We start from the raw sequence: 23,614 nt of genomic DNA, 5'->3' as shown, positions 1-23,614 counted from the left end.
ATGTATTAGTTAAACACTAAATTAACCGAACTACATTCCAGCGTACTAATTTAATTATTTAAATTTATGGGCCTTGCAATTATTTATATTGGGAAGTATTATAGACTAAATTTGTATTCATATTCTCCGTGTTTTTTTAATCGGTTCAATTTTTTCCTAGTTGGTTTTCTATTTGAACCCACTAGCTTATCCAAACTATACCATACCAGATTCACAAACACAAGCTTAAAATAACTTGGGACTTGAGACAACCATCTCTGACCTGAACCCTTTCCTCTGGAATTTTTCTGCTAAAAGTACTGGTATCGCAACTAGGTTCGGACCACATTGAATTTTTCTGCTAAAAGTATTGTTATCCCAACTAGGTTCGGACCACATTTCATATGGCGAACATGTTTACAAATCTCCATTAATACATGGACGATACAACTTTCATATTATATATACCTAATACTCTTATTTTCATTTGAAACGGCAGCAAAAGAAAAAAAAATGCATCTGTACTCTGCTACAAGAACCCTGATCTCCTTTCATGCACATCCCTAACACTATGTCCCGCGAACTTAACTCCACTGATATTTGGCGGAAAATTGCCTTCCATTTCTGCTAGCTCTCTCACCCGAACTAATATTGGAGCCGGAATTGGAATAGATGCATGTTTTCGGGAATTATCCACCTGCAACTTCTTGACCAAATAATTGGCATATGAACACAAGAATGTAAATCCAATCAAAATGGCGAACATGTTTACAAATCTCCATTAAAACATGGACGATACAACTTTCATATTATATATACCTACTATTATTTTCATTTGAAACGGCAACAAAAGAAAAAAAAATGCATCTGTACTCTGCTAATTAGTTAATTAGTTATGCATCATACCATCACTGCAAATGCGAGACCTCGACAGTGAATATAGAAAATATGAACTCAAAAATAACTATAAATAAAATCAGGCAAATTCTGGAAATATAGCTTACCCCTTTGTCTAAAGGTAATTGTGCAAAACTAGCTCTCAGCAAATTCCTCCATTTGTCCTGCAAAAAGATAACTAGTTTACAACCCAAGACAGACAGTGCTGTATCCAACTGCAAACCATTCCTATGATAAGCACATTAAATTTCTTTCATAGTGCATGCCCGTTACAGTAAGATAAATATACCTTCAGATCAACTGAGGTTCGGTGTGAATGTGATGCAAAAAAAACCCGTTTTATCTCTGACCATCTACCGACACCATATCTAGCTACACCTTCAACCAGCTTAACGACCTCATTCAATGTCCATATCCGGTGATGTTTCCTCCGCATTCCCCCAGTCGCTGTAGGTACAGTTGCTATACCATCATCAGAATAATAACTAGATGGATCAGTGTGTTGCAGCTGCAAATCATCCTTAGCAAACTCAGTTATCCTTTCTGAGTTCTCCTCAGCTTTCTCTGGTTTACTTGCAAGCTATACAGAGAAAAATGTGTTCATATCATAACATAAGATAACAATAACCAACTTGCAACGAGATTATAGTAAAATAAGCAAACAATACACCATACAACACGAAAAACATAAATGTGAAACCCAATAAACAAGCCAACGAGTAAAGCAACTAAACTAATTGTGACCAAGTTTTTAGCAATTCTTTACACTGCTAATCTGCCAGGCTAACATAGTTTCTTTCTTATCCATTTAAATTCTTAGAGCTATTGGTAATGTCAAAATATAACCTAAGAAACGATGTTTAAGATACTGCCTAGCTTCAGAGTGCATTAGTGACTTTTCTTGTTATGGTGAATAAATATAGCATCAACTTCAATATGTTCAAGTCAACTAATGCATCGTAGTATTTCTCTTAAAGAAATGGATATATACGTATGTGTAGCTATGCAAGTGACCTTTTGCCCTAAAAAAGGTCTCTGCTACATATGTAAACAGTTTATAGAAATACATTTCTGATTAGATAACCTCAGCCAAAATATAAGTAGCTTTAATATCAGTTCCTTTCGAGATTCTAAAACATAAAAGTCTAAGCTGCTCGTGGGCCTAATTTTTTTCCTTAATTGCAAGAGTTCTTTTTTCTTTTACCTTAATCGAGATATACTTACTTTCTCAAGAGCTGATACAGCTGTAAGTGTGAAAATCCTATTCCCTGTCGTCCCTTCTTTATACATAAAAACCATTTGCAAATTGAAAAGTATAGTCACAGGAAGAGTAAATTTTTCACTGAGATGGGAAAGAGACGTGATAAAAACCCATCAACTCATTACAAGCAAAACACCCTTCCCCTATACATGATTACATTGATAGGCAAACAACATATGAAATCTCCCTCTATATATATGACATCAAAGCTCACTGAAAGGACACAAGATGCAGAGCTAAGAGGGGGGAAACTCTACAAAAATGAAAGAAAGAAGCATGAGTAACAGCAAAATAGAAGATAAATTAAAACTGAGCAACACAAGGTTGACACCTATAATGCTCAAGGATTCCAGAAATTGAAAATAGGACATGTAAATTAAAGTAAGAAATTGATCAAATTGCTGGGAGGCATATCAAAGGCTTACAGGTTGTTGAACCCATTCAGGGGATGGTCCTGCTGTAACGATATTGTTCCCTTCTTTACTATCTGGTTGAGAATCACACATTTCAAATGCCTTTTTAACCACTTTCGAAGGCGTTCCCACTTCACATGATTGGAGTTTCTACATATAAATAATAACGTGTTCAACTTCGGTATCAAAGAAGTAGGTACCAGTTACACAACTAAACGTTAAAGGCCAGATGAAAGGATGCAGTTTCATCAATAAACCTCACAGCATATATGTACAGAAACAGAAAGACTTTGCCTCGTAGTTCAGATTTTCATGGTACGTGAAAGGCACATCATATTATATTCAAATTTAGTCAACGGGATCATATGTTTCAAGTTTTATTAGGTTCATTTATAGTAAAAATAGAAAAGTACTGAAATGACAAACATCAAGCATATCTAAATTAATAGATTAACAAGAATTGCTAAATAAAAATATGAGCGAAATTGTGCCCAGGGTGAGGCATAGACCAATATGTGGAGACAGGCATATACTAGTAAATCACCACAATAACTTAGAGATATTAACTTAGATTAGTAAATCCATGCAGTGTATAGACTTTGTTTCACATTACCATAAAAGTCATATAATTTTCTCTTGGACGACCTCTTCGAACCCGAGAGACGTAGGGAATCTGAATACCAGAACCTCCAAGAGAATCCTGCCTCATGACAAATGGTCTCCCATCTGACCTGATATTTTGAATAGGCTGGACACTGGGTCGTGGCGATGATTGGCAATGTCTTGACCCTGTAACTTTAGAGGTTACTTTTCCGCTTGTTTCTCTAGATTCTTCTTCTGAAACTTCTTCAATATATCTTTTTGTAGGCTTCCGGACCCTTTTGTCTGCTCTTGATTCTGTGAGGACATCTTCTTTATCGTGATCATACACCACATTAGCATTTCGCATCCTCTTTCCAGGACAATTTTGATGTCTCTCCACTTCCTTTTTTGTGACAGATGATGAACCTTTACAAACCTTATCCGTTGTTCCTTTGATAGGATCCTTGGAATGTTTAACCTTAGGAATCCTACTGTTCTCTTCTTTCCCTTTCTTTACCACTTTGTGGTCTTCTATTACGAAAGTTGTAGTTGAAACATCACAAGAATTAGTTAGTCCCATAGAGATCCTCCTTTTGAGCCACTGTTTGTCCTTGTTAGTAGTTACTCGTCCAAATATTGCTCTGAAAATTTCATGAAGTTCCCTAACTAAAAGATTGTTCAAGCATATTTCCCCCTTCAACTTAGAGAAATCGGGCTTTGAAATTTTACAGGCGCTTGAATTTAAGGATTCACTTCCTGTCATCCCAACCTGAGGATTCGAGCATTCCCCACTTTCAGACAGATGACTGTCGGTTGTACTTGGTGCCAATGAAGGAACTATTTCCTATAAAAAAAAAATCTAGCAAAATAATTACCTACTTAAAAAAAATATATACTATAAGATGTTTCAAAACTTAGCTGCTAAAGGAATAAGATGTTTCAAAACTTAGCTGCTAAAGATGAATAAAAAAAACTAAATTTAAAAATGAAAATACAAGTAAAGGAAAAGGAGTATAAGAATTGATTTACGGCTCTAAATATACAACTAATGTCTATAGCAATTATAAAATCATATACAGCAGCTATTCTTTAACAAAGAAAGGAAAACTCATAATAGTTAAGGGGTTGTTTACTTGTAGAAATTTTTTCCATTTTTCCATTTTCTGTTTTTCTAAAATTTTCTAAAATTTTCATTTCTAAGAAAACAGTTGAAAACTGAGAGAATGTGTTCCAAATGCTAAAATAATATATGATCAGTTTTCTGTTTTCTAAAAAATATTAAATAAATGACGATATAATTTGAGTAAATATATAGAAGAGCAACTAGCAAAATAATTTAAACATTTCACAATTTAATTGTATATACATATTTCTTTAACATGTTTAAAATAACTTTTTTAGATAAAATATAACTAAATATGACAAATAAAGTATATGAAACTTTCTAATTATATTACTAAATATATATACGATTTTGTAGCTTTTAATAAATAATCCAATTAATAATTATATATAAAAATTTTTGAATAATATTTTATGAAATAACTCATAACTAAATTCCAGTCAGGAGTCCCTTCTTTATTTTTCTAACATATAAGTTATTAGTTATTATATTATCAAGCTCCCTCTTATAATGTAAATATTAATATTAATCAAACTAACAAAATAATTGTTAAATTAAACTATTTTAATTTTTTTTATTACAAATATGTATTATACTTTTTAATTTAAAAATATGTATTACAGTGTTGAAAATTTATAAGTTCCATAAGTTAAGTTAGTAATATATTAGTTGTTTACTCACTACTTTTTTTTTAACTTTGTAAGTAAACATTGTTAATTGGCCATATAAAGTTAAAACTAATAAAAATATAAAATATTTTTGTATATGAGAGATCCAAGCGGGTTAGGTGTTAACGTGTTTTTCACTTTTCTAGGTCACGTTTTTCACTTTTCTAGGTTTAGAAAACATCAAAATGTTGTTTTCCAGACTTTTCATATTTGTAGTTATAATTTGGAAAACACGGGAAACTGTGTTTTCTATTTTTCCAGTTTTTTGTTTTGAAAATTTTGTATTTGAACATGTTTTTTATTTTTCCAATTTTCTTAGAAAAATTTTCTGGAAAACAGTTGAAGTAAACATGCCCTAATATTTTTAAGTCTAACTAATAGAAAAGGAAATTTACGTAGAAAGAGTAAATACATTGCTCAAAGGAAAATATACCTTTATTTGGGTATTTGACTTCATCGAATTATTTTCCAAGTCAGGTACTTCTCCTGACTTATCTGAGCAAGGTTCTAGATTTTCAGATTGCAATATACCTGGAAGTAAATTTAAATTAGAAAAAAAACAGAGGTCAAACAAAGGACTAGAGTACATAAAAAAAAAAGAATATCTGAAAATATGCTAAACAAAATCACAATGTGCAGTGGATCCTATTATAAAGCTTCTAGCATATGGGAAATGATACAAAGAGCATATCAGTCGCCAAAAAGAAACCAGATTTTTAGTTTACCAGGCTGTCCAATTTTTTGAATGTGTTCTAAACTATATAGTGTCCTGGGAACCAGCAAGGCAAGACTATGAAATGCAGACAAAAAGGATTGGTGGTATTTAACATTCCTTTCAGGTGAGATGTACCTGAAGATATTTTACTGTCTGAAGCGCATTCTACGTCCCTCCCAATGTCAGCGAGAATCCGTGTATTCTTCCCATCATCAAGCAAGTCTTCAACCTCAAACACTTCTTCTTCCGTAGCAGGCACCAATCTCCCATCACCTTCAACCTACATTATGGACAGAAAATCAGAACTTCTATTTCCTTAGTCATTAATAATCAACCCTTCCATCATCTTTTAAAATGTAAGCATGCCCTTAATGCGTGCCTTTATATTTTCATCAACTCCCACATGAATATTTCTCTTGTTTGGTGTACAACAGAATCCCTTTGAGTAGATATTTGACATCATTACCAGTTTAGCCTATTTAATGCATCAGCAACAACTCGTTTTACTAAGATAAGACATGATAGTGAGATCAGCCTTATATCCATCTTGTAAATAAAGTCCTTTCCAATATATCAGATAATTTATTATTGCATATTTGAAACAGGCTTTCCACTAGGCTGTTTATAACCTCAATGGTTTTATTAGCTATGCCGATTTGTGAAATTTTTCAATTTCCTATTATGAGTTAAATTTAAATAATAGATCGATGATGAATTATTTCAACATAATTAACTAAAAGAAATCTAACAATGAAATAAAAAAAGAGGAAACCTGTGATTGTTTCAACAAGCAGTCTCCTACTGATCACATACAGTTAATATATTTTCCCATTCTACAAAAGTTAGAAAGTTACGATCTTATTCTTTTCTTTGTCTAAGAAAGAATCTCATAATCTTCTATACATGCAATACCTAAAAACACCTTTAATACCAGTAAAGATCCCGTTTTGCTCATAAGTACTGATTGAACACTGGTACACACATAAAATTAGTAAGAGTACCCGAACGAGCTGGTAAACAACAGGATCAGCAATCAACTTCGGTGACTTCTCGGCAGAACTAGTTTTTGAGACCCCTGACTTAGATTTAGCATTTACCTCTACCTCAACCACTGTTTCCATGAAAATCCGCCACTAGCAAGTTGCAATCAGATAAACCAACTGTAAATGTAAAAAAAAATCTTAACTTTACATTGTACCACTGATCAAACCCTTAATTTTACAATGTCGAAATTGAAGCCAAGATCCTAACTTTATTTAAAATTTTAATGTCTTTATATTCATTTCATCATCACAAAATCATACCCATTTACAGAAACACCTTAATTATGCCTTTCTCAATACACACACATACATACATATATACATTTTCTGGAATGAAATACATAAATTAAAAATTAAAAATTAAAAATTAATCTCACCATAGAATCGTAACAAACTAGTTGATGTTAATTACTCCCTGTGAACCTTGAAAACTGTGTCAATCAAAAGTATGCAAGATTAGGTAAATATTGAATGAAATAAACAAAAAAGACAAGAAAAAAATATAAACTAATTGAAAATTTACCTTACCCTCATCAAAAAAGATGATTTTGAACACAATTTGCAAGAAATTTAAAAAAAATGGAAGATGTAATTTTGTGGGATATATTTATAGCTTTTGTTTGAAGCTCAGTCTGGCTTTCTTTTTCTTGGACACTCAGTATTACAGCAATCGTTATCAAACTGAGCCCGGATTCCAAAATTTAAATAAACCGGATTTAATAACATGGTTTGGGATCCATATGGTTGGTGTTTCTTCCCAAAGTGCGAAGTTTTTAAAATGGACAAAAGTACCCCCCAAAAGCAATGTCAAAGAACTCAAATGATAGAGGAGGACAAAAATACCCCTACAAGCCAAAAAGAGTGTTTTTTATTACATGTGAAAGTGGTGTGTCAAGTGAGCAAAAGATTGAAGTTGAATGGCTACTGCTGCTGCTTGTGTTCCTTCAGCTTTTTATGGCATTACATTATCAACATCTTCAAGAAGCACCACTTGTTCACTGTCTAATTCCCATTACCCTGTTTTTACATGTTTTGCTTCCAAAAAAAATGCTAATAAACTTAACTTCATGGATCAAATTCTTGATTACATTGAAGGTACTTCATCTAAGTCTAGCTACAATCTTGCAAGTTCTGAGCTTTCTATTTTTTAAATTGTTTGTTTAGTTCACTTGTTTGTTATAAGCCCCGCGTTGTTACTAGAGGTAATGTCTGTGTACATCTAGACACTGCTTCTATAGTTTTATTGTTTTTATTTCTCATGTAAACAGCAAAAAGAAAGTGTCATAGATTAATATGCTGACATGATCATATTATCTTATCATGATGCTGTGAACTAAAGCCTTTTTCTAGATTAGTGAATTGAACTAGAACTACCTATATGTACTTATATTCTTGATTATCTTAAAATACTTTCATACAACATATAAAAGATTGGTAATATATGTTCTTCAAGCCATTGGCTTTGCATTTTAATAAATGTAGGTGGGCCAAAATTGAGAAAATGGTATGGGGCACCTGATATCCTTCCCAAAGATGCATCCAATTTGGAAGATGAGGATAGCGCTCCAGGTTTTCTTGCTTAATTACTTAATGATGCATATACATATACTGCTTGGAGTTATTTTAATAATTAATTGCCTGTGCTTTTTGACCTGCAGAAGAAGGTGAAGTTAGGGATGCGGTTTTAGTAACAGATGGAGATAATGAAATTGGTCAGGTGTGTTCATTATACTAATTTGATCACATAATTGAAGAGTAGACGTGAAGAAGAATATACTATAGTAATAAGATAATCAATCAGTGCCTAATCTCTTTGTTCCCAGTTATGGTCTTTCTTTGCAAGTAAATTCTGCTTCATGACAGATCATTTTTTAGCCATAAATATGCAAAATTCGCAGATGGTAATATTATCATTGATCATCAAAAGAAGTCGAGTTAGAGCACTGGTGAAGGACAAGCGTGCAGCAATTGAGTCATTTGGTACTTATGTTGAGGTTGGTAAATGACATATTAATTACAGGAGTAGTGATATATTATGTCATGTAATCACTGATGATCGATTTTGATTGTGATTTCGAAGTCAATGGCTGGAGATGCAAATGACAAGCGCTTTCTAAACAAGGCTCTAAGAGGTGTCCGTGCAATAATATGCCCTAATGTATGCATTGTAGATCATTCTTGACCTTTAGTAATATTACTTGTCAATCTAGTAATATTGCTTGCCAATCTTGTATTTCGGTGTATGAAATTATGGAAACACTTCTAATTATACATATTGGTTTCTTGTGTATCACTGTTATCTATATAATCCTAATTGTGACAAATTTTGGTAACAATGCTGTATTTAGGAAGGTTTCCTGTCTACTGTTGAGAGTTTGAAGGGGGTTCAGCATGTTATCCTCTTATCTCAGGTACTCCTTGCATTTGCTTGCACGTGCAGGCTCTTTTTCGTTTTAGATGAATTCTGTTTGTTATGTGTTTGATAAGATTTAGCTGTCTGCTTATGAAGGTAGCAGTGGTTTACAAGCCATCATGAATGGCAATGCAAAAAAACTGGCAGCACAAGATGAGGCTGTGATAACAAATTCAGGAATTCCATATACTATTATCAGAACTGGGTCACTAACAAATACTCCTGGCGGGAAGCAAGGTTTCAGCTTTGAAGAGGTATTATTCTTCACACCCGTCTATTATCTTTCGATGCTAGTGGGTGCTAAAACTTTCAATACAGCGGAATTCCTGAATATTTGGAAAAAAATCCTCTATTTCTTGTATAAGAAGTATATAATGAAATAAATTTGGTATTAAAGGCAGATTTAAGGTCTTAACTTAGTTATAACTCATATACATGTATTGTTAAGTAATTTTTTCATTAGCAACTTCAAAGAAAATTGAGTACTTGAACAAAACATTTAGTAATAATTTACAGAATTTCCAAAACAAGAAGTGAAAGTTTTTTTTTATTATAGGGACACAATTCTAATTTTATCGGGGGCATGTTCCCTGTTTTTCCTTATGTAGTCCATCAATGGTTGCAGGGGAACGCCTCACTTCCAGTTCACTAGAACTTTAATTTAATTGTGTATGTAAACTGCTTACAGCAGAACAGATAACCATTACTCTAAATATATGTATAGAGAGATTGTCAGCAATCTACAAAAGTATAAATTCTAATATTTGATTTTCCCTACATTCTTAATTTCCCAGGTCCTAAGATAATTGAAAAGTTGTATATAATGAAGTCATGAACACACGAGCTTCGGACTGAAATGTATGCATATGCATTTTATGGTTGATAGGCACTGATAGCAGTTTGACATCTTTATGTCAGGGTAGTGCAGCACAAGGAACTTTAAGCAAGGAGGATGCTGCATTCATATGTGTGGAAGCTCTTGACACTGTCCCAAAACGAGGACTGACTTTTGAGGTTAATTCAAATAAAATATCTTGCATCTATTTACAAGTATTCTATAAACATAATTGTCTTGTGAAGTTTCATTATAGAGCATTTTCTGTCTCATGCGTGTATGCTATTCGATATAGCATGCTCTATTTTGTATAATTTGCCATTCATAGAGACAGAAATAAAAGCAGAAACAGTAGATTGGTGTCAATATCATGTTTAGGTATATATTCTTTCGACTTTGCTCCTACAGTATATCAGTGTTCTTCATGTTTTCAATCTCTTTTTGTCCTACCAATATATGTAGTCAAGTGAACCAGTGATTTGAATGAATATCATGCATTTTACAAAGAGGAAATCAGTGTTTATTTTTCTATCTGTTGTGTAGTGTCAAGAATGTGGTTAACAATTTACCATGATATGTAACTTCCTATGAATTTCTCAACATTGAAATAGTTCGCTCTTATGTAATGCAGAATGTTAATTTAGCCATTTTTTACTGTCTGACAACAGGTGGTTAATGGTGAAGAGAAGGTTATGAACTGGAAGGATTGCTTCACAAAATTGGTAGAGAAAGCAGAGGAATAGCCTCTCTATGTAACAACGAGAAAAATATAGAACTTGCTCACGTTTATTTTGTAAATATATATTCTTTGGGACTGCTATCACAAATTCAGAAATGTTGATTTGTTTACAAGAAAGGAATGTAATAAATGGAAAATCCAAGAATCAGTAGATCATTCAACATATTGAGCAAATTTGTTGCTCTGACACTATAAATAATTGGTTTCAAGTTTTTGCAGTTCTTGTCGTAATGTCAAATTATTCAACACAAACACCGAGAATAGAAAATTTCAATTAATTCTCTTCTCAGTACCTTTTGTGTTAAATTCCAGGGTTCCTGCTGATTCATTTACAGCTGAGACATGGAATGATTTAGCACTCTATATTGAAAGTTCTAGTTTAGCATATGAATTCATTACACTTCGAATGTGATTGAGCTCTGTAATCAGGCCAACATTACCGGGAAGGAAATTAGCAACCTGTTGTAATCCAAAATTTGCTGCACTAGACCAAAGCCTTTCGGCAATATCTTCGGACTTTATCATTTATTCCATTACAACCGTGGCCTGAATATATATCTCTCGCATTTTCATCACTACAAAATTAACACCACAAAACACGCTTCAGAACAACCTCTCTTATCTTTGAAGCAGAGGTAAGGTTTCATATACTAATCTTCTATAACTCCATTATGCGAGCGAGATATAACCTTTGATATATTTAAAACACATTATATTGTTTTGTGTGTTGGGATCTTATTTAATCTTAAACCAAGTTAATTAATATCGTACCTTGAATAATTAATAGTGATCGATTCTTTTTAGGTTTTTTAATGATTATATCCAAGATTATAAGTTTCCTTATTATGTATTTTTTCTTATATATCGTACTCGTTGCAATCAGAAAAAATAAGTCATTTGACAAGAAAATGAGTGTAATTTGTTCGCTCAAATTTTCATATCAAATAGGTTTAATACATCAGTTACATATTATTATCCTACACTTGGTATCAGAGCGAGGGATTAATTCTTAGTGAATCGCGACGACATCAACGATGGACAAGAAGAACGCAAGATCTTTTGGGTTGAGTTATCACGTGTTAACCAGAGGCAACTACATAACATGGTCCATGAAGATGAAGATGAGAGTCTTTATACAAACTCAAGGGGTGTGGTGCGTTGTGGAACAGACAGATCCGAAAGCACCTGTCGATGAGAAAACAGATAAGGTAGCTTTGACCATGATTTACCGGGGCATACCTAAAGAGGTGTTGTTGTCGTTAGTAGAGAAGAAAACGGCCAAAAAAGCTTGGGAGACGATCAAGACTTTGTGTAAAGAAGGATATCGTGTAAAGAAATCCAAGATTCAAACTTTAAAGGCGGAGTTTAAGTCATTGGATATGAAAGAGAATTAGCAACTCGACGACTTTTATATAAAAATTGAATGGACTTGTTACCAATATACGGGCTCCGGGAGAAATAATGGAAGAATCATACGTGATGAAAAAATTGCTTTGTGCAGTACAGGTTTTTACAGATGACGTCTACCATGAAACAATTTGGTGACATAGACACCATGTCTATCGAAGAGGTTGTCGGTTCACATAAACCCACGATGAAAGATTGAAGGGAAAGACGGTAAATACTAAGTCAAATGATGGACAATTAATGCACACTGAGGAACCTTATTTTTACTCGAGTGAAATGGCTCAAACAATCAAATAAAGGAGGTATGGACGAGTCATCAAATTTTAAAAATCGGGGGGGGGGGCGTGACAAAAGCAGAGTCAAATGTTACAACTACAACATATATAATCATTTTATTGCAGAGTGTAGAAGGCCGAAACGAATTAGAGATAAAAAATAAGAAGTAAACATGATATATGGTTGATGATGATGAGTCAACCCTATTGTTGGAAAAGTATGAGAAGGACAAACTAAACTTGACTCTGGTTGATGTAAGCAGAGTAACATGTGCATTATTGTCGAGAAACGAAGACAACGTAAGTGAATCCAATCTCTGGTATCTTGATAATGGTGCTAGCAGTCATATGACAGGTTATTAAACAAAATTCTCGGCTCTAGATAAGAGCACAACTGGACAAGTCCATTTTGGTAATGGTTTCGCAGTAAAGATAGGAGAAAAAAATAGTGACGATGATGTGCAAAAATGGTGAAGAACGAGCCCTTCGTGAAGTGTACTATATTCCTAACTTGCGCAATAACATCATCAATTTGGGCAAATTTATGCGGAGGAAAATAAAGTCATATCGAAAGGAAAATTCTTGTGGGTATATGACAAACAAGAAAAACTTCTTATGAAGGTGAAGCATTCGTCGAATAGATTATACAAGCTAATCATCGAAAGCGGTAGGTAGACATGTCTTCTATCTAAGACTAAGGATGTATCAAAATTGTGGCACGACCATTTGGGACATGTCAATTATCAAGCCTTGTCAATAATGTCAAAAGCAGGAATGGCAAGGGAAATGGCCAAAATAACTCAACCAAAGGATGTTTGTGATGGATGCTTATTGTCAAAGCAGACGGGGAAGAAGTTTCCAAAATAAACCAATTACAACTCTACTAAAGTGCTCGAACTCGTTCAAGGAGATCTATGCAGACCATTTTTTTCGAAGACTACGTCAGGTAACAGATATTTCTTTTTACTGGTTGATGATTTTAGTAGATTTATGTGGGTTTATTTCTTAAAAAACAAAGATGAAACACTTAGTGCCTTAAAGAAATTTTGTGTTTTAGTCGAAGATGGCCCATAAAAGAAGGTAAAGATTTTCAGGTCTGGCAGGGGAGGGGAATTCACCTCTAATGAATGCAAATGTTATTGTGAAAAGGCTGGAATTTAGAGGCACTATGGCACTATACAACTCCTTATACTCCTCATCAAAATGGAATAGTGGAATGTCATCACCGTACAGTTGTTGAGATGACAAGAAGTTGTTTAAAGGAGATGCATCTACCAGAAAATTTGTGGGGGGGGGGGGCTGTGAGACATTCAGTTTTCCTATTGAATAGGTTTCCAACTCATTCCTTGACAATTCAAACACCATACGAAGCCTGGAGCAAAAGAAACCTGATTTAAGCTATGTTCGTGTTTATAGGATTGAATTTGATATTCAAATTAAAAAAGGATGTGAATGGGAAAGTCACAAGGTACAAAGCACCTCTCGTAGCTAAATGCTATGTACAGGAGTACGACATTGACTTTGAGGAAATCATCGCACGAGTGACTCGTCTTGAAACTGTGCATCTTCTGTTGACACTATCAACCAAGTATAAATGGGAGATTCATCATGTTGACATAAAGACGGCTTTCCTGAATGGAGAAATCAAGGAAGATGTATATGTCAATCAATTAGAAGAATTTGAAATTGAAGAACAAGAGCACATGGTCTATAAATTGCTAAAGGCTTTATACGGCCTACGTCAAGCATCATGTTCTTGGTATGCCAATCTCAACTCATGTTTGGAAAGTTTAGGTTTCACTCGCTGTCCATATGAACATGCTGTCTACACAAAGAAGGACATGGGTGACTGCTTAATAATTACCGTATATGTTGTCGACTTATTGGTCATTGGTTCCAATATACACATGTTGAAGCTTTTAAGAAATAAATGAGCCAAAGTTTTAAAATGAGTGATTTGGGCAAGTTGAGTTATTACTTGGGAACAGAGGTAAAGCAAGGCAATGGGTATATCGAGTTTAAACAAGCTGGATATGCAAAGAAAATACTTGAAAAGGCGGGGATGGGTGATTATAATCCTACTAAGTACCCAATGGACCCGAAGGAGATGATCAACAAAGATGAAGGTGGAGAACCAGTGAATGCAAAAAAGTTCAAAAGTATAGTTGGGGGCTTATGCTATTTGTTTCATACTCGACCTGATATTGCATATGTTGTGGGTATAGTTATTCGATATATGGAACATCCAACAAAGCTTCATTTGAATGCAGTAAAAAGGATCATGAGGTACGTGAAAGCAACTGTTCATTTCGGACTCATATATTCGAAAGAAGGAGGAAATTTTTTTGACTGGTTTTACGGAAGTGATCTAGATGGACAGTTCCATGATAGGCGAAGTACTGGATGTATGGATTTTTATCTAAATGAAAATATGATCAAATGGGTTTCTCAAAAGCAATTTTGTGTTGCTCTATCGGTTTGTGCGGCAGAGTTTATGGTGGCAACCCCTGCAACATGTCAAGCTATTTGGCTACGTAATATGCTGAATCAAATTACTGGGAAATGTATTGGTCCAGTCACTCTATATATCAAAAACAGGTCAGCTATAGACTTGTTTAAAAATCTTGTCTTCCACGATAGAAGCAAACAACCAAATATATAGATATACAGTATCATTTCATACGCGAATGTGTGGAACGTGGGGAGATAATTATGAAGCATATCAGTGGTGAGGACAGTGTGCACACATTTTGACAAAGGCGTTGTCAACAAGAAAGTTTGAAAAATGTTTAAGATGTTGGGCGTCAAAAATCTTGTTAGACAGGTTTAAGATTAAGGGGGAGAAATGTTGGGATCTTATTTAATCTTAAACCAAATTAGTTAGTATCGTATCTTGAATAATTGATAGTAATTGATTTTGTTTAGATTTTTCAATAATCATGTCCTATATTATAGGTTTTATATATTGTACTCATTTGTAATAAGAAAAAAACAAGTAGTTTGAAAAGCAAATATGTGTGATTTGTTCTCTCAAATTTTCATATCAAACAGGTTAAATACATCAGTTACGTATTTTTTAGCTATGGGCCCAATAAGGCCCAAAGAACGAAGGCCCAATAGACAACCATGTTGATGGGCCTAAGGCCCAACGTGAACACGAACTAAAGCCCACAGAACACCATAGGACGATGCCCATCTTTCCTCCAACCATTGAGATTGTGCAAATCACAACGCCCCCTTTCTCCTCCTCTCCATTAATAAGGTGTAACTGACGAAGTATTGATGATAGGATCGGGTATAAAAACTCCAGAAAAGTAAGACATACACAATTACACACTTATTCTTTCAAATACTCTCTACTTTCTTGTATTTCTTAAACCCACTCTACATCCAGATTCTTATTCTCACACCGGAGGTGAATCGGGGGGACAATCTCTCGCATTATCTTCCCTTTCAGGTAGCAGCCGAAGACAGTTCCCGACTGGCCGAAGACCGTTCATTCTTTCTGAAGAAGATCCGGGCGTAACATTTGGAGCTATCTGTGGGAATACAGGAATCACAAACGAGATTAACGAGATAATGACAAACACAGTTCATGAACACTCACCACCACCTGGTTTCACTCCTCATGACGGGGACAGACGCCCTCCATGGTGGATGTCGACGGAGTCATCAAGCTAACTCCCGAAGAGAAGGCTTTGCTTCTCAAGATCCGTGTAGAAAAGATAGCTGCAGAGAAGGGCAAAACAAAAAATGACCAAGTTGTAAAGGAAACGAAGGCCCGAGCGAAGCGGGGAGAGGTCGATCCGTTATGATTGAAAGCCATTTAGCTCTAGAGGGAAGAAATTGAGTTATAGGAGAAAGCACTGCATGAGGCACTGCGAGTTGATGAGCCGGAGAAAACCACTAAGGCAAGGAAGGAGCGAAGGGGGTATGATGAATAAGACGAGTCTGAATGTGATTCGCACCCCTGAAGAAAGCAAACGAAGTAACACTTTTCATCGGATTCAGACGAAGAACTTGATGGATCCCGAATCAGACTCACTCGCCTGGAAAAGGCTATGTTCGGCGATAGACGGGTCGATCGTAAATCGATTGTAATGGAAGAAATCGAGCAGTACCAACCTCCCCCAGGCGAGGAAAGGCAATTCCCAAATATGAGTGAGTTTAATGAGAAGGGCGATCCGGAGGACCATTGTGAAAAAGATGAATTGCTGATGATTGGGATGGGGCATAATGACATCATGCTCTACAAAATGTTCAAGACCTATCTGAAGGGATTGGCCTCGATGTGGTATAAATCCCTCAAACCGAAGTCCATTGGGTCGTATGAGTAGCTAAAGAGAAATTTCTTGAAGTGCTACTTGCATCTATGCTGAAAGGTGAAGAACACTCAGGCCCTGGTCCACTGTATACAGAGGGAGAACGAGGAACTAGGAGATTATTTGGATTGGTTCAAGGAAGAAGCTGGAATGGTCACAAATCTGGACAAAGTCAAAGTCATAAGCTTCCTTACGGCAGGGCTAGACCCATACAAAGGTAAAAAAAACATCGCTCCTCCCTTTACGATTCCCCCCCCCCAAATCCCTAAATGATATATACATATATATAAATATATATGAGGGGTGAGAACATTCAGAGGAAGATGGAAAATATTGGGGGTTATAAAGATTCCCAAAGAGATGATCGATCAAAACGAACAGAAAGATATGAAAGCTCAAGATCTGGGAATGACCGAAGAGTTAGTAGGAAAGAATGAAGAAAAGAAACTGACCGTGGGCCCGAACGAAGCCAAGATAGAGATTCGGCTGTATTCACCCCTCTGAATGCACCAATCTCCAAGATTTTCAATGAGATCAAGGGCAAGCCTAGGTTCGTTCGGCCCGCCGAGATGAAAGTCCCAAATCTTAAGAAGAACCCCCGAAAAGCACTGCGATTATCACAGAGATAAGGGGCATAATACTTATGAATGCTACCACCTCAAGAAGCTTATCGAATGGATTATCAAAGAAGGCGAACTCAATCAGTTCGTCCGAGATCTGAGGGATAGACTGGGGCCGAAGGACAATCAGGAGGAACCAGAAGCTGAGGAGCCCGAACGATAGGACATGATAAGGGACAGAGATAGTAAGACGGTGAAGAAAAAATATGCACGACAAGTGTACAACCTCTATTAATTTGGCCAGGCGAAGCCCCACATGCCTCTGACTTTCAGTACGGAGGATTAAGACGACGTCATTAGCCCGCATGAAAACCCCATTATCATCAACCCTCTCATTGGACAGAATAAAATTTAGAAGGTGCTTGTGGATACTGGCAGATACGCCAACATCCTGTTCCACAAAACCTATTATAAGAAGAACTTGACGGGTGAACAGCTAGAGCCCTACAACGAAGCACCTTTTTACGCCTTCGGCGGGCATCCAATACAGTTTGAAGGTAAGATAACCTTTCCCGTCCTTTTGGGTAAATTACCATATACTGTTGAAAAGCCAGTGAAGTTCTACGTGGTTCGGATCAAGAGTGCGTATAATGCCATTTTGGGAAGACCATTCATGTCAACCTTCGAGGCAGTGGAGTCTATACCCCATCTCAAGCTTAAGTTCCCAACTGAGAAAGGGGTAGGAGAGATGAGGGGCGATCAGTAAACTGCCCGAATAATATTGTTGGAGGACTTGGAAAAAGATCAGGCCTATGAGAAGCCAGATGAAACTAGAAAAAGAAAACGAGTCGAAGCAGAGCCCAGTGGGAGCAGAGAGTGTTGTGCAAAACATGTCTGTATCATAACAAGACTAAGTCATATTGACAACCCTAAAATTTAGTTGTATGATAGTCTAAATCTGTATTTTGTATTGTATTACTTGATTCTGTAAAAATGTTAAAGATCAGACTGGAATATTTTTCTGTAAACAGTCACAAGCCTAAGAATAAACTCTGGAAGAAGATTAACAAGATCATGCCTCAGAGAAAAGGTGAAGAAGCTTGGAGTTGAATAAACCTGTTTTAGGAAAAATGTTCTAAGTCAAGATATCTACAAGTCACAGATCAAATCATATAGAGAAGTCATTCGAGAACTCCAGAATTACTTATCGAGAAGTCCAAATTGGCTTATGGAGAAGACCCAGAGATATCGACAAGTCAAATGAAGATATAAGATTGGAGATATCGACAAGTCAATCTCTCATTAGAGATCTCAAATATATCTACAAGTTGAAATGTATATAGAAATCTCTGAGATATCGACATGTCATTTTACATATAGAGAACTCAGAGATATCGACATGTCAAAATAAAGATATGAAGATTGGAGATATCGACAAGTCAATTTTTTCATTAGAGATCTCATAGATATCGACAAGTCAAAATGCATATAGAGATCTCAGATATATCAACAAGTCATTCTTACATGTAGAGTTTTGGAGACCTCGACAAGCCAAGTTCACTTATAAAGAACTCGGAGACCTCGACAAGTCAAAGACACTTATAGAGAACTAAGAGATCTCGATAAGCCATTATACTTATCGAGATGTCAGTCCTCTATACAACAAACTGGAGATCTCAATATGAATATTAAGTACAAAATATAGAGAAGTTAAATATTCAAAATTATCAATCAATAAATGATCTAATCACTTAAATTGAAAAGTCTATAAAAGCAGCTTGAAGAGTGCAAGATCGAGGGACAAGATTAACTGACAAAAGAAGGTCATAGACCTACACGATTTGCAAAGATTCACTAAGCCAGAAATGAAAAGCTTTAGAGATAACATAAAGTAGGGTTTAGTACATCTTATTGCATATTGTGTAGACCTGTGTTTACTAATCTATAAAGTAAACATTGTTCCTTTGTTTTTTAAGTGTGACAAATAGATCTAGATTTTCTTGTACTCTCTCAAGATAGAAGATGAGTTCTTTACTTACAAAGAACCCAGAAATTTGTAGCAAGACATACTTAATTTTAATACAAAGTTAAGTGAGCTTTGAATATTTAGTGTTTGTTGTGCATACTTTATTAATTCTGTAAAACAAAATATTTCTACAAATTAATCTGCTTTGTTCACCATCAATAAAAGGTTGAAAATGCTAAAAATATCTAAAACATATTCACCCCCCTATGTTGTATTCAATATCTTATAAGTGGTATGAGAGCAAAATCTGAAAGTAAACAGATCAAGATCTTGAAAGAATGAATACACAAAAGATAAGCAGTATAAAGATACCAGTCTTTGATAAGACTAACTACACATTATGAAAAAAGAAGATGATGATGTTTCTAAGGATGGCCAATCCCTTATACATCCAGATTCTGAAGAATGGACCTTTCACTCCTATGGAAGGGATTGAAGAGTCTACAAATGGAGACGTGGTCATCCCAGCTCATTATGGTCCTAAAGATCCTTCAAAATACAAAGACATTGAGAAAGAAAAAGTCTTTCTTGACACTGGGCTACAACTAATTCTGATAAAGTCACTTGACAATGTTATGTACAACAATATTGTCAACTGTGATACAACCAAGTAGATCTGGGAGAAGATTGAGATACTGTGTGAAGGTACAGAGGAAGTTAGGTCAAACCAAAGAAGAATACCAGTGTCTCAATATGAGGGTTTTATGGAAAAACCAAAGGAGAATGTTACTAATGTGTTTGAAAGATTTAATAAGTTGATTAATGACTGGCAACTTCATGACAAGTACTATGAAGCTGAGGAGGTTAACTTGAAATTTTTGCTCACCCTTCCTAACCATCGTGAACTGAAAATATCAGCCATAAGAGAAGGAAGAGACTTGAGTAGGATGACACTAGAGGTGTTATATGGGATTTTGAAAACATATGAACTGGAAATGATTCAAATAAAATCCTTAAGAACTGGTCAAGGGCACATTGTTGATGGAACAAGTGCACTGGTTGTTAATGACAACAATTCATCTAATAATGAATTAGAGATCCAGACTCCAGCTGTCTCGAGCATTAAGCAAAAGAACAAGGAACCAATGAAGCAAGTCATTATGGAACTTGAAGAAGATGAGTTCTATATATTGGATGAACTGGATGAGTTAGATCAATCCATGGCTTATCTAGCTAGGAAATTCTCCAATATAAGAGTGAAAAAGCTAAAGTTCTTCAAGAGTAAATGACAAACATTTAACAAGGACAACAGATGGGAAGGAAAGGGACAATACATTCTTGGTGGCAAAAGTGGCTACAAGAATGGATCTGTTGACAAATAAAAAATAAGGTGCTTCAATTGTGATGAATTGGGTCATTTTGCTACTGAATGCAGGAAGCCCAAAAAGGTGAAGAAAGATAAAGCGTATCTTGAGTTGGAGGCAAAGTATTAAGCTCTCTTGAAGAAGCAACATGGTAATGTTTACATTGTAGAAGGAAAGAGTTGGGATGATTCTGAAAATGATGAAGATGAGGGGGTTGGAAATTATGCACTCGTGGCCTTGGAGCAAGGAGAGTCATTCTCATCAAAAATAGAGGTACCAACTCTTACTACTATTGATTTAAAAACAAGTCAATATAAAGAGAATATTGAAAAGATGAGCATAGAGATGTTCCACATCCACACTAGCATGGTGGCAGCTACTAAGGAGGTTAGTAGGCTGTCAAAAGCTAATGAGAAGCTTGAGATTGAGAAGCAAAATTTGGAACTGCAGCTTGTTGAGATTGAGACTGTTAAGCAGGAAAATGACTATCTAATGAACAAACTGAAGTGTGCTAGTCAGATTGAAGCTATGTTGAGGGAAAAGATAGAGAAGAATGAGGTGAAACTAAAATCATTTAGGAATGTTTCTCAGTTAGTGGGTCAGTACCATGATAAGAACAACCCATGTTCTAATATAACCATTGGTCTTGACTATGATGCCTTAAACAGCAACAAAAAGAATGAAGGTGACAAGTGCAAAGGAACTATAAATGAAAATGTCCCAGCTATTCTGAGAAAGGTTGATTCACCTTTGTTCAAGGCATGTGAAGTCAATTTCAGTGAAGAGGAGTTGGTGTTAAAGCAAGAACTTGTTGATGAGGACAATGAGAAGAAATGTACAGAAACAACTACAACTCCCAAAAATTGGGAAGAAACCCATGGTGAATCAAACCCCCAAGAAGTCAATCAAGGAGGTTAAAACTGAGAATATAGGAAAGAAGAAGAAAAACAGAAATGGGAGTATTGGGAGTATTGGGATAAACAAGAGCAATAAATTTGCATTTATTGTAGATGCTCCTAGGAAACAATGTCAAAAATGCGGCTCTATAAATCATATAACTCACCTTTATAAAAAGGTTGTTAGTGAGTCAAGATTGGGAGCATGCAAATATAAAGAACAAAGATTGAAGATCCCTATTCCTTTTGTTATAATTTTGATTGCATTTATTGCAACATGAAAATGATGACAAGTTGCCACAAGCTGAGAGTAGATCTCATAGAAGTCAGTATTGGGTCTGCAGCTAAAAGGGAACATGCAAATTAATCAATGAATATCATTCTTTCTGAATCAACTCATACTAATTCTGTAAATTCTGCTAACAATAAGAAAGTACCCTACACTGCTTGGGTAGTTAAACACACTTAATCCTCATTGTGTGCAGGGTAAAATGAAGAAAGTCATATGGATCATAGAAAGTGGATGCTCAAGACATATAATATATGATAAGGCCCTGCTATCACAGTTTGAGGAGATGGTTGACCCATTAGTGACTTTTAGAGACACCAACAATGGTTTTACAATGGGATATGGTAAGTTAATTTTTGGAAATATTGTCATTGAAGATGTAGCACTGGTTGCTGGTTTAGAAGTGAATCTTCTAAGTGTCATTCAATTCACAGATAGAGGATTCAATGTTATATTTGACAAAGGGGAATGCTTAATCATCAGCAAAAAGACTAGTGAAGTTGCTCTGAAAGGAGTAAAAAAAGGAAGCATGTTTGTTACAGATTTACACTCATTAAATAAGGAAGGAATTTGTTGCTTCTACACCAAGGCATCTGTAGAGCAAAACAATCTGTGGCACAAAAAGCTCTATCACCTGAATTACAAGGCAATCAATACCCTGGTGAAAAAGGAGTTAGTGAGAGACATGCCAAACCTGGAGTTTGCTCAAAATGAAGTTTATAAGGCTTGTCAAAAAGGCAAAATGAAGAAGTCAAGCCATAATAGTTAAACAGTGAATTCCATAATTGCACCTTTGCAACTTAATCACATGGACTTATTTGGACCAGTTAATGTCCTATTAATTTCAAGGAAGAAATATGCACTTGTGATGGTGGATGACTACTCAAGATACACATGGGTAGAATTTATGCATTCTAAGGATGAAACTCTACACATCATAATTGAACACATCAAGAAGATTGAGAAGCAGGCTGAAGATCAGAATTGTGTGAAAAGATTGAGGAGTGACAAAGGCACATAATTTAGAAATACAACTCTAACTGAATTCTGCAAATACAAGGTCATTGTTCAAGAATTCTCAGCTTCAAGAACACCTCAGCAAAATGGGGTAGTTGAGAGAAAGAATAAAACACTAGTAGAGGCTGCTAGGATAATGCTGCAGGATGCCAAACTACCAACAAGTTTTTGGGACGAAGCTGTCAACACTGCATGCTATACTCAAAACAGATATCTCGTTAACAAGAATCTTGGCAAATCACCCTACTCAATCTTATCTAAAAGGAAGCCTATTGTGAAACATCTTCATGTGTTTGGAAGCAAGTGTTATGTTTTGAAAGACTATATGTGAGAAAATTTGACTCTAAGGTTTTTGAAGCAATTTTTCTGAGATATTCGTTAGAGAGAACTGCCTACAAAGTCTATGCGCTTGAACAAAAGAAAATTATAGAAAGCACATATATGACTTTTGATGATGACAAGTGTCCAGGCTTGGAATGCCTTGATGAAAATGAAGTTGAGGCCATTAAATTTGAAAATCTCAATATTGATAGTGATTCTGAAGATGAAGCTTGAGTCTATACAAGCAACATAATGGATGGAGAGTCAGCTGAACTAGTGGATCATGAGAATGGAAACTCATCTAAAAAACCTGTATTTGATAGCACAAACTCAGGGGGGAAAAGAAGAGAAAGTTCTGCAAGTCATGCCAATGATGAAGAAAATATAGAAAATTCAAGTCAACAAACTCACACCAGGAAATGGGATAGGAGTCACACAAGAGAAGCAATTATTGGTGATCCAAATGCTGGAGTGAGGACTAGAAGTGCAACTGCTAATGAATTTCTACATGCATGCTTTCTTTCATAAA

The 23,614-nt window shown here is 35.4% G+C and overlaps 2 protein-coding genes across 6 annotated transcripts; one reads left to right on the top strand and one right to left on the bottom strand.

The window, feature by feature from the left end:
• Positions 1-300: 300 nt before the first annotated feature.
• On the bottom strand, positions 301-7,388 carry LOC141666486 (uncharacterized). Of its 4 annotated transcripts, none has more exons than XM_074472526.1 (10): positions 7,205-7,388; positions 7,059-7,112; positions 6,640-6,798; positions 5,774-5,918; positions 5,357-5,454; positions 3,164-3,976; positions 2,563-2,700; positions 1,166-1,456; positions 984-1,040; positions 301-685 (listed from the first exon to the last, which is right to left on the bottom strand). In XM_074472526.1, exons 3-10 carry the CDS (start codon positions 6,757-6,759, stop codon positions 509-511), a joined length of 1,839 nt encoding a protein of 612 aa, XP_074328627.1. In that variant the 5' UTR covers positions 6,760-6,798; positions 7,059-7,112; positions 7,205-7,388; the 3' UTR covers positions 301-508. The 4 variants fall into 4 exon arrangements, with proteins under 4 accessions (XP_074328627.1, XP_074328628.1, XP_074328629.1 ...); XM_074472527.1 differs by having other exon boundaries at positions 7,210-7,388; XM_074472528.1 differs by having other exon boundaries at positions 301-682; positions 7,205-7,387.
• A 179-nt stretch (positions 7,389-7,567) lies between these two features.
• LOC141668824 (uncharacterized protein At5g02240) lies at positions 7,568-10,886 on the top strand. 2 transcript variants are annotated; one of them, XM_074475842.1, is made up of 9 exons: positions 7,570-7,776; positions 8,164-8,250; positions 8,340-8,398; positions 8,580-8,675; positions 8,762-8,839; positions 9,030-9,092; positions 9,175-9,348; positions 10,013-10,108; positions 10,598-10,886. In XM_074475842.1, exons 1-9 carry the CDS (start codon positions 7,599-7,601, stop codon positions 10,670-10,672), a joined length of 906 nt encoding a protein of 301 aa, XP_074331943.1. In that variant the 5' UTR covers positions 7,570-7,598; the 3' UTR covers positions 10,673-10,886. The 2 variants fall into 2 exon arrangements, with proteins under 2 accessions (XP_074331944.1, XP_074331943.1); XM_074475843.1 differs by lacking the exon at positions 10,598-10,886 and having other exon boundaries at positions 7,568-7,776; positions 9,889-10,025.
• The last annotated feature ends 12,728 nt before the right edge of the window (positions 10,887-23,614 follow it).

This window comes from Apium graveolens, chromosome 6, assembly GCF_009905375.1.
Source record: "Apium graveolens cultivar Ventura chromosome 6, ASM990537v1, whole genome shotgun sequence".
NCBI lineage: Eukaryota > Viridiplantae > Streptophyta > Magnoliopsida > Apiales > Apiaceae > Apium > Apium graveolens.
Note: the sequence above shows the minus strand (reverse complement) of the source record. Positions and strands in the feature narration are given on the sequence as shown.

Bases quoted from the DNA above. Each gene is read 5' to 3' on its own strand.
- LOC141668824 (XM_074475842.1), top strand. From the start codon at position 7,599: ATGGCTACTGCTGCTGCTTGTGTTCCTTCAGCTTTTTATGGCATTACA. The intron at 8,251-8,339 runs GTTTTCTTGCTT...TTTGACCTGCAG, and splicing joins AGATGAGGATAGCGCTCCAG to AAGAAGGTGAAGTTAGGGAT. The intron at 8,676-8,761 runs GTTGGTAAATGA...GTGATTTCGAAG, and splicing joins CATTTGGTACTTATGTTGAG to TCAATGGCTGGAGATGCAAA.
- LOC141666486 (XM_074472526.1), bottom strand. From the start codon at position 6,759: ATGGAAACAGTGGTTGAGGTAGAGGTAAATGCTAAATCTAAGTCAGGG. The intron at 3,977-5,356 runs GTATATTTTCCT...TTTTTTTTATAG, and splicing joins AGTCAAATACCCAAATAAAG to GAAATAGTTCCTTCATTGGC. The intron at 1,457-2,562 runs GTAAGCCTTTGA...TTCTCTGTATAG, and splicing joins CTGAATGGGTTCAACAACCT to CTTGCAAGTAAACCAGAGAA.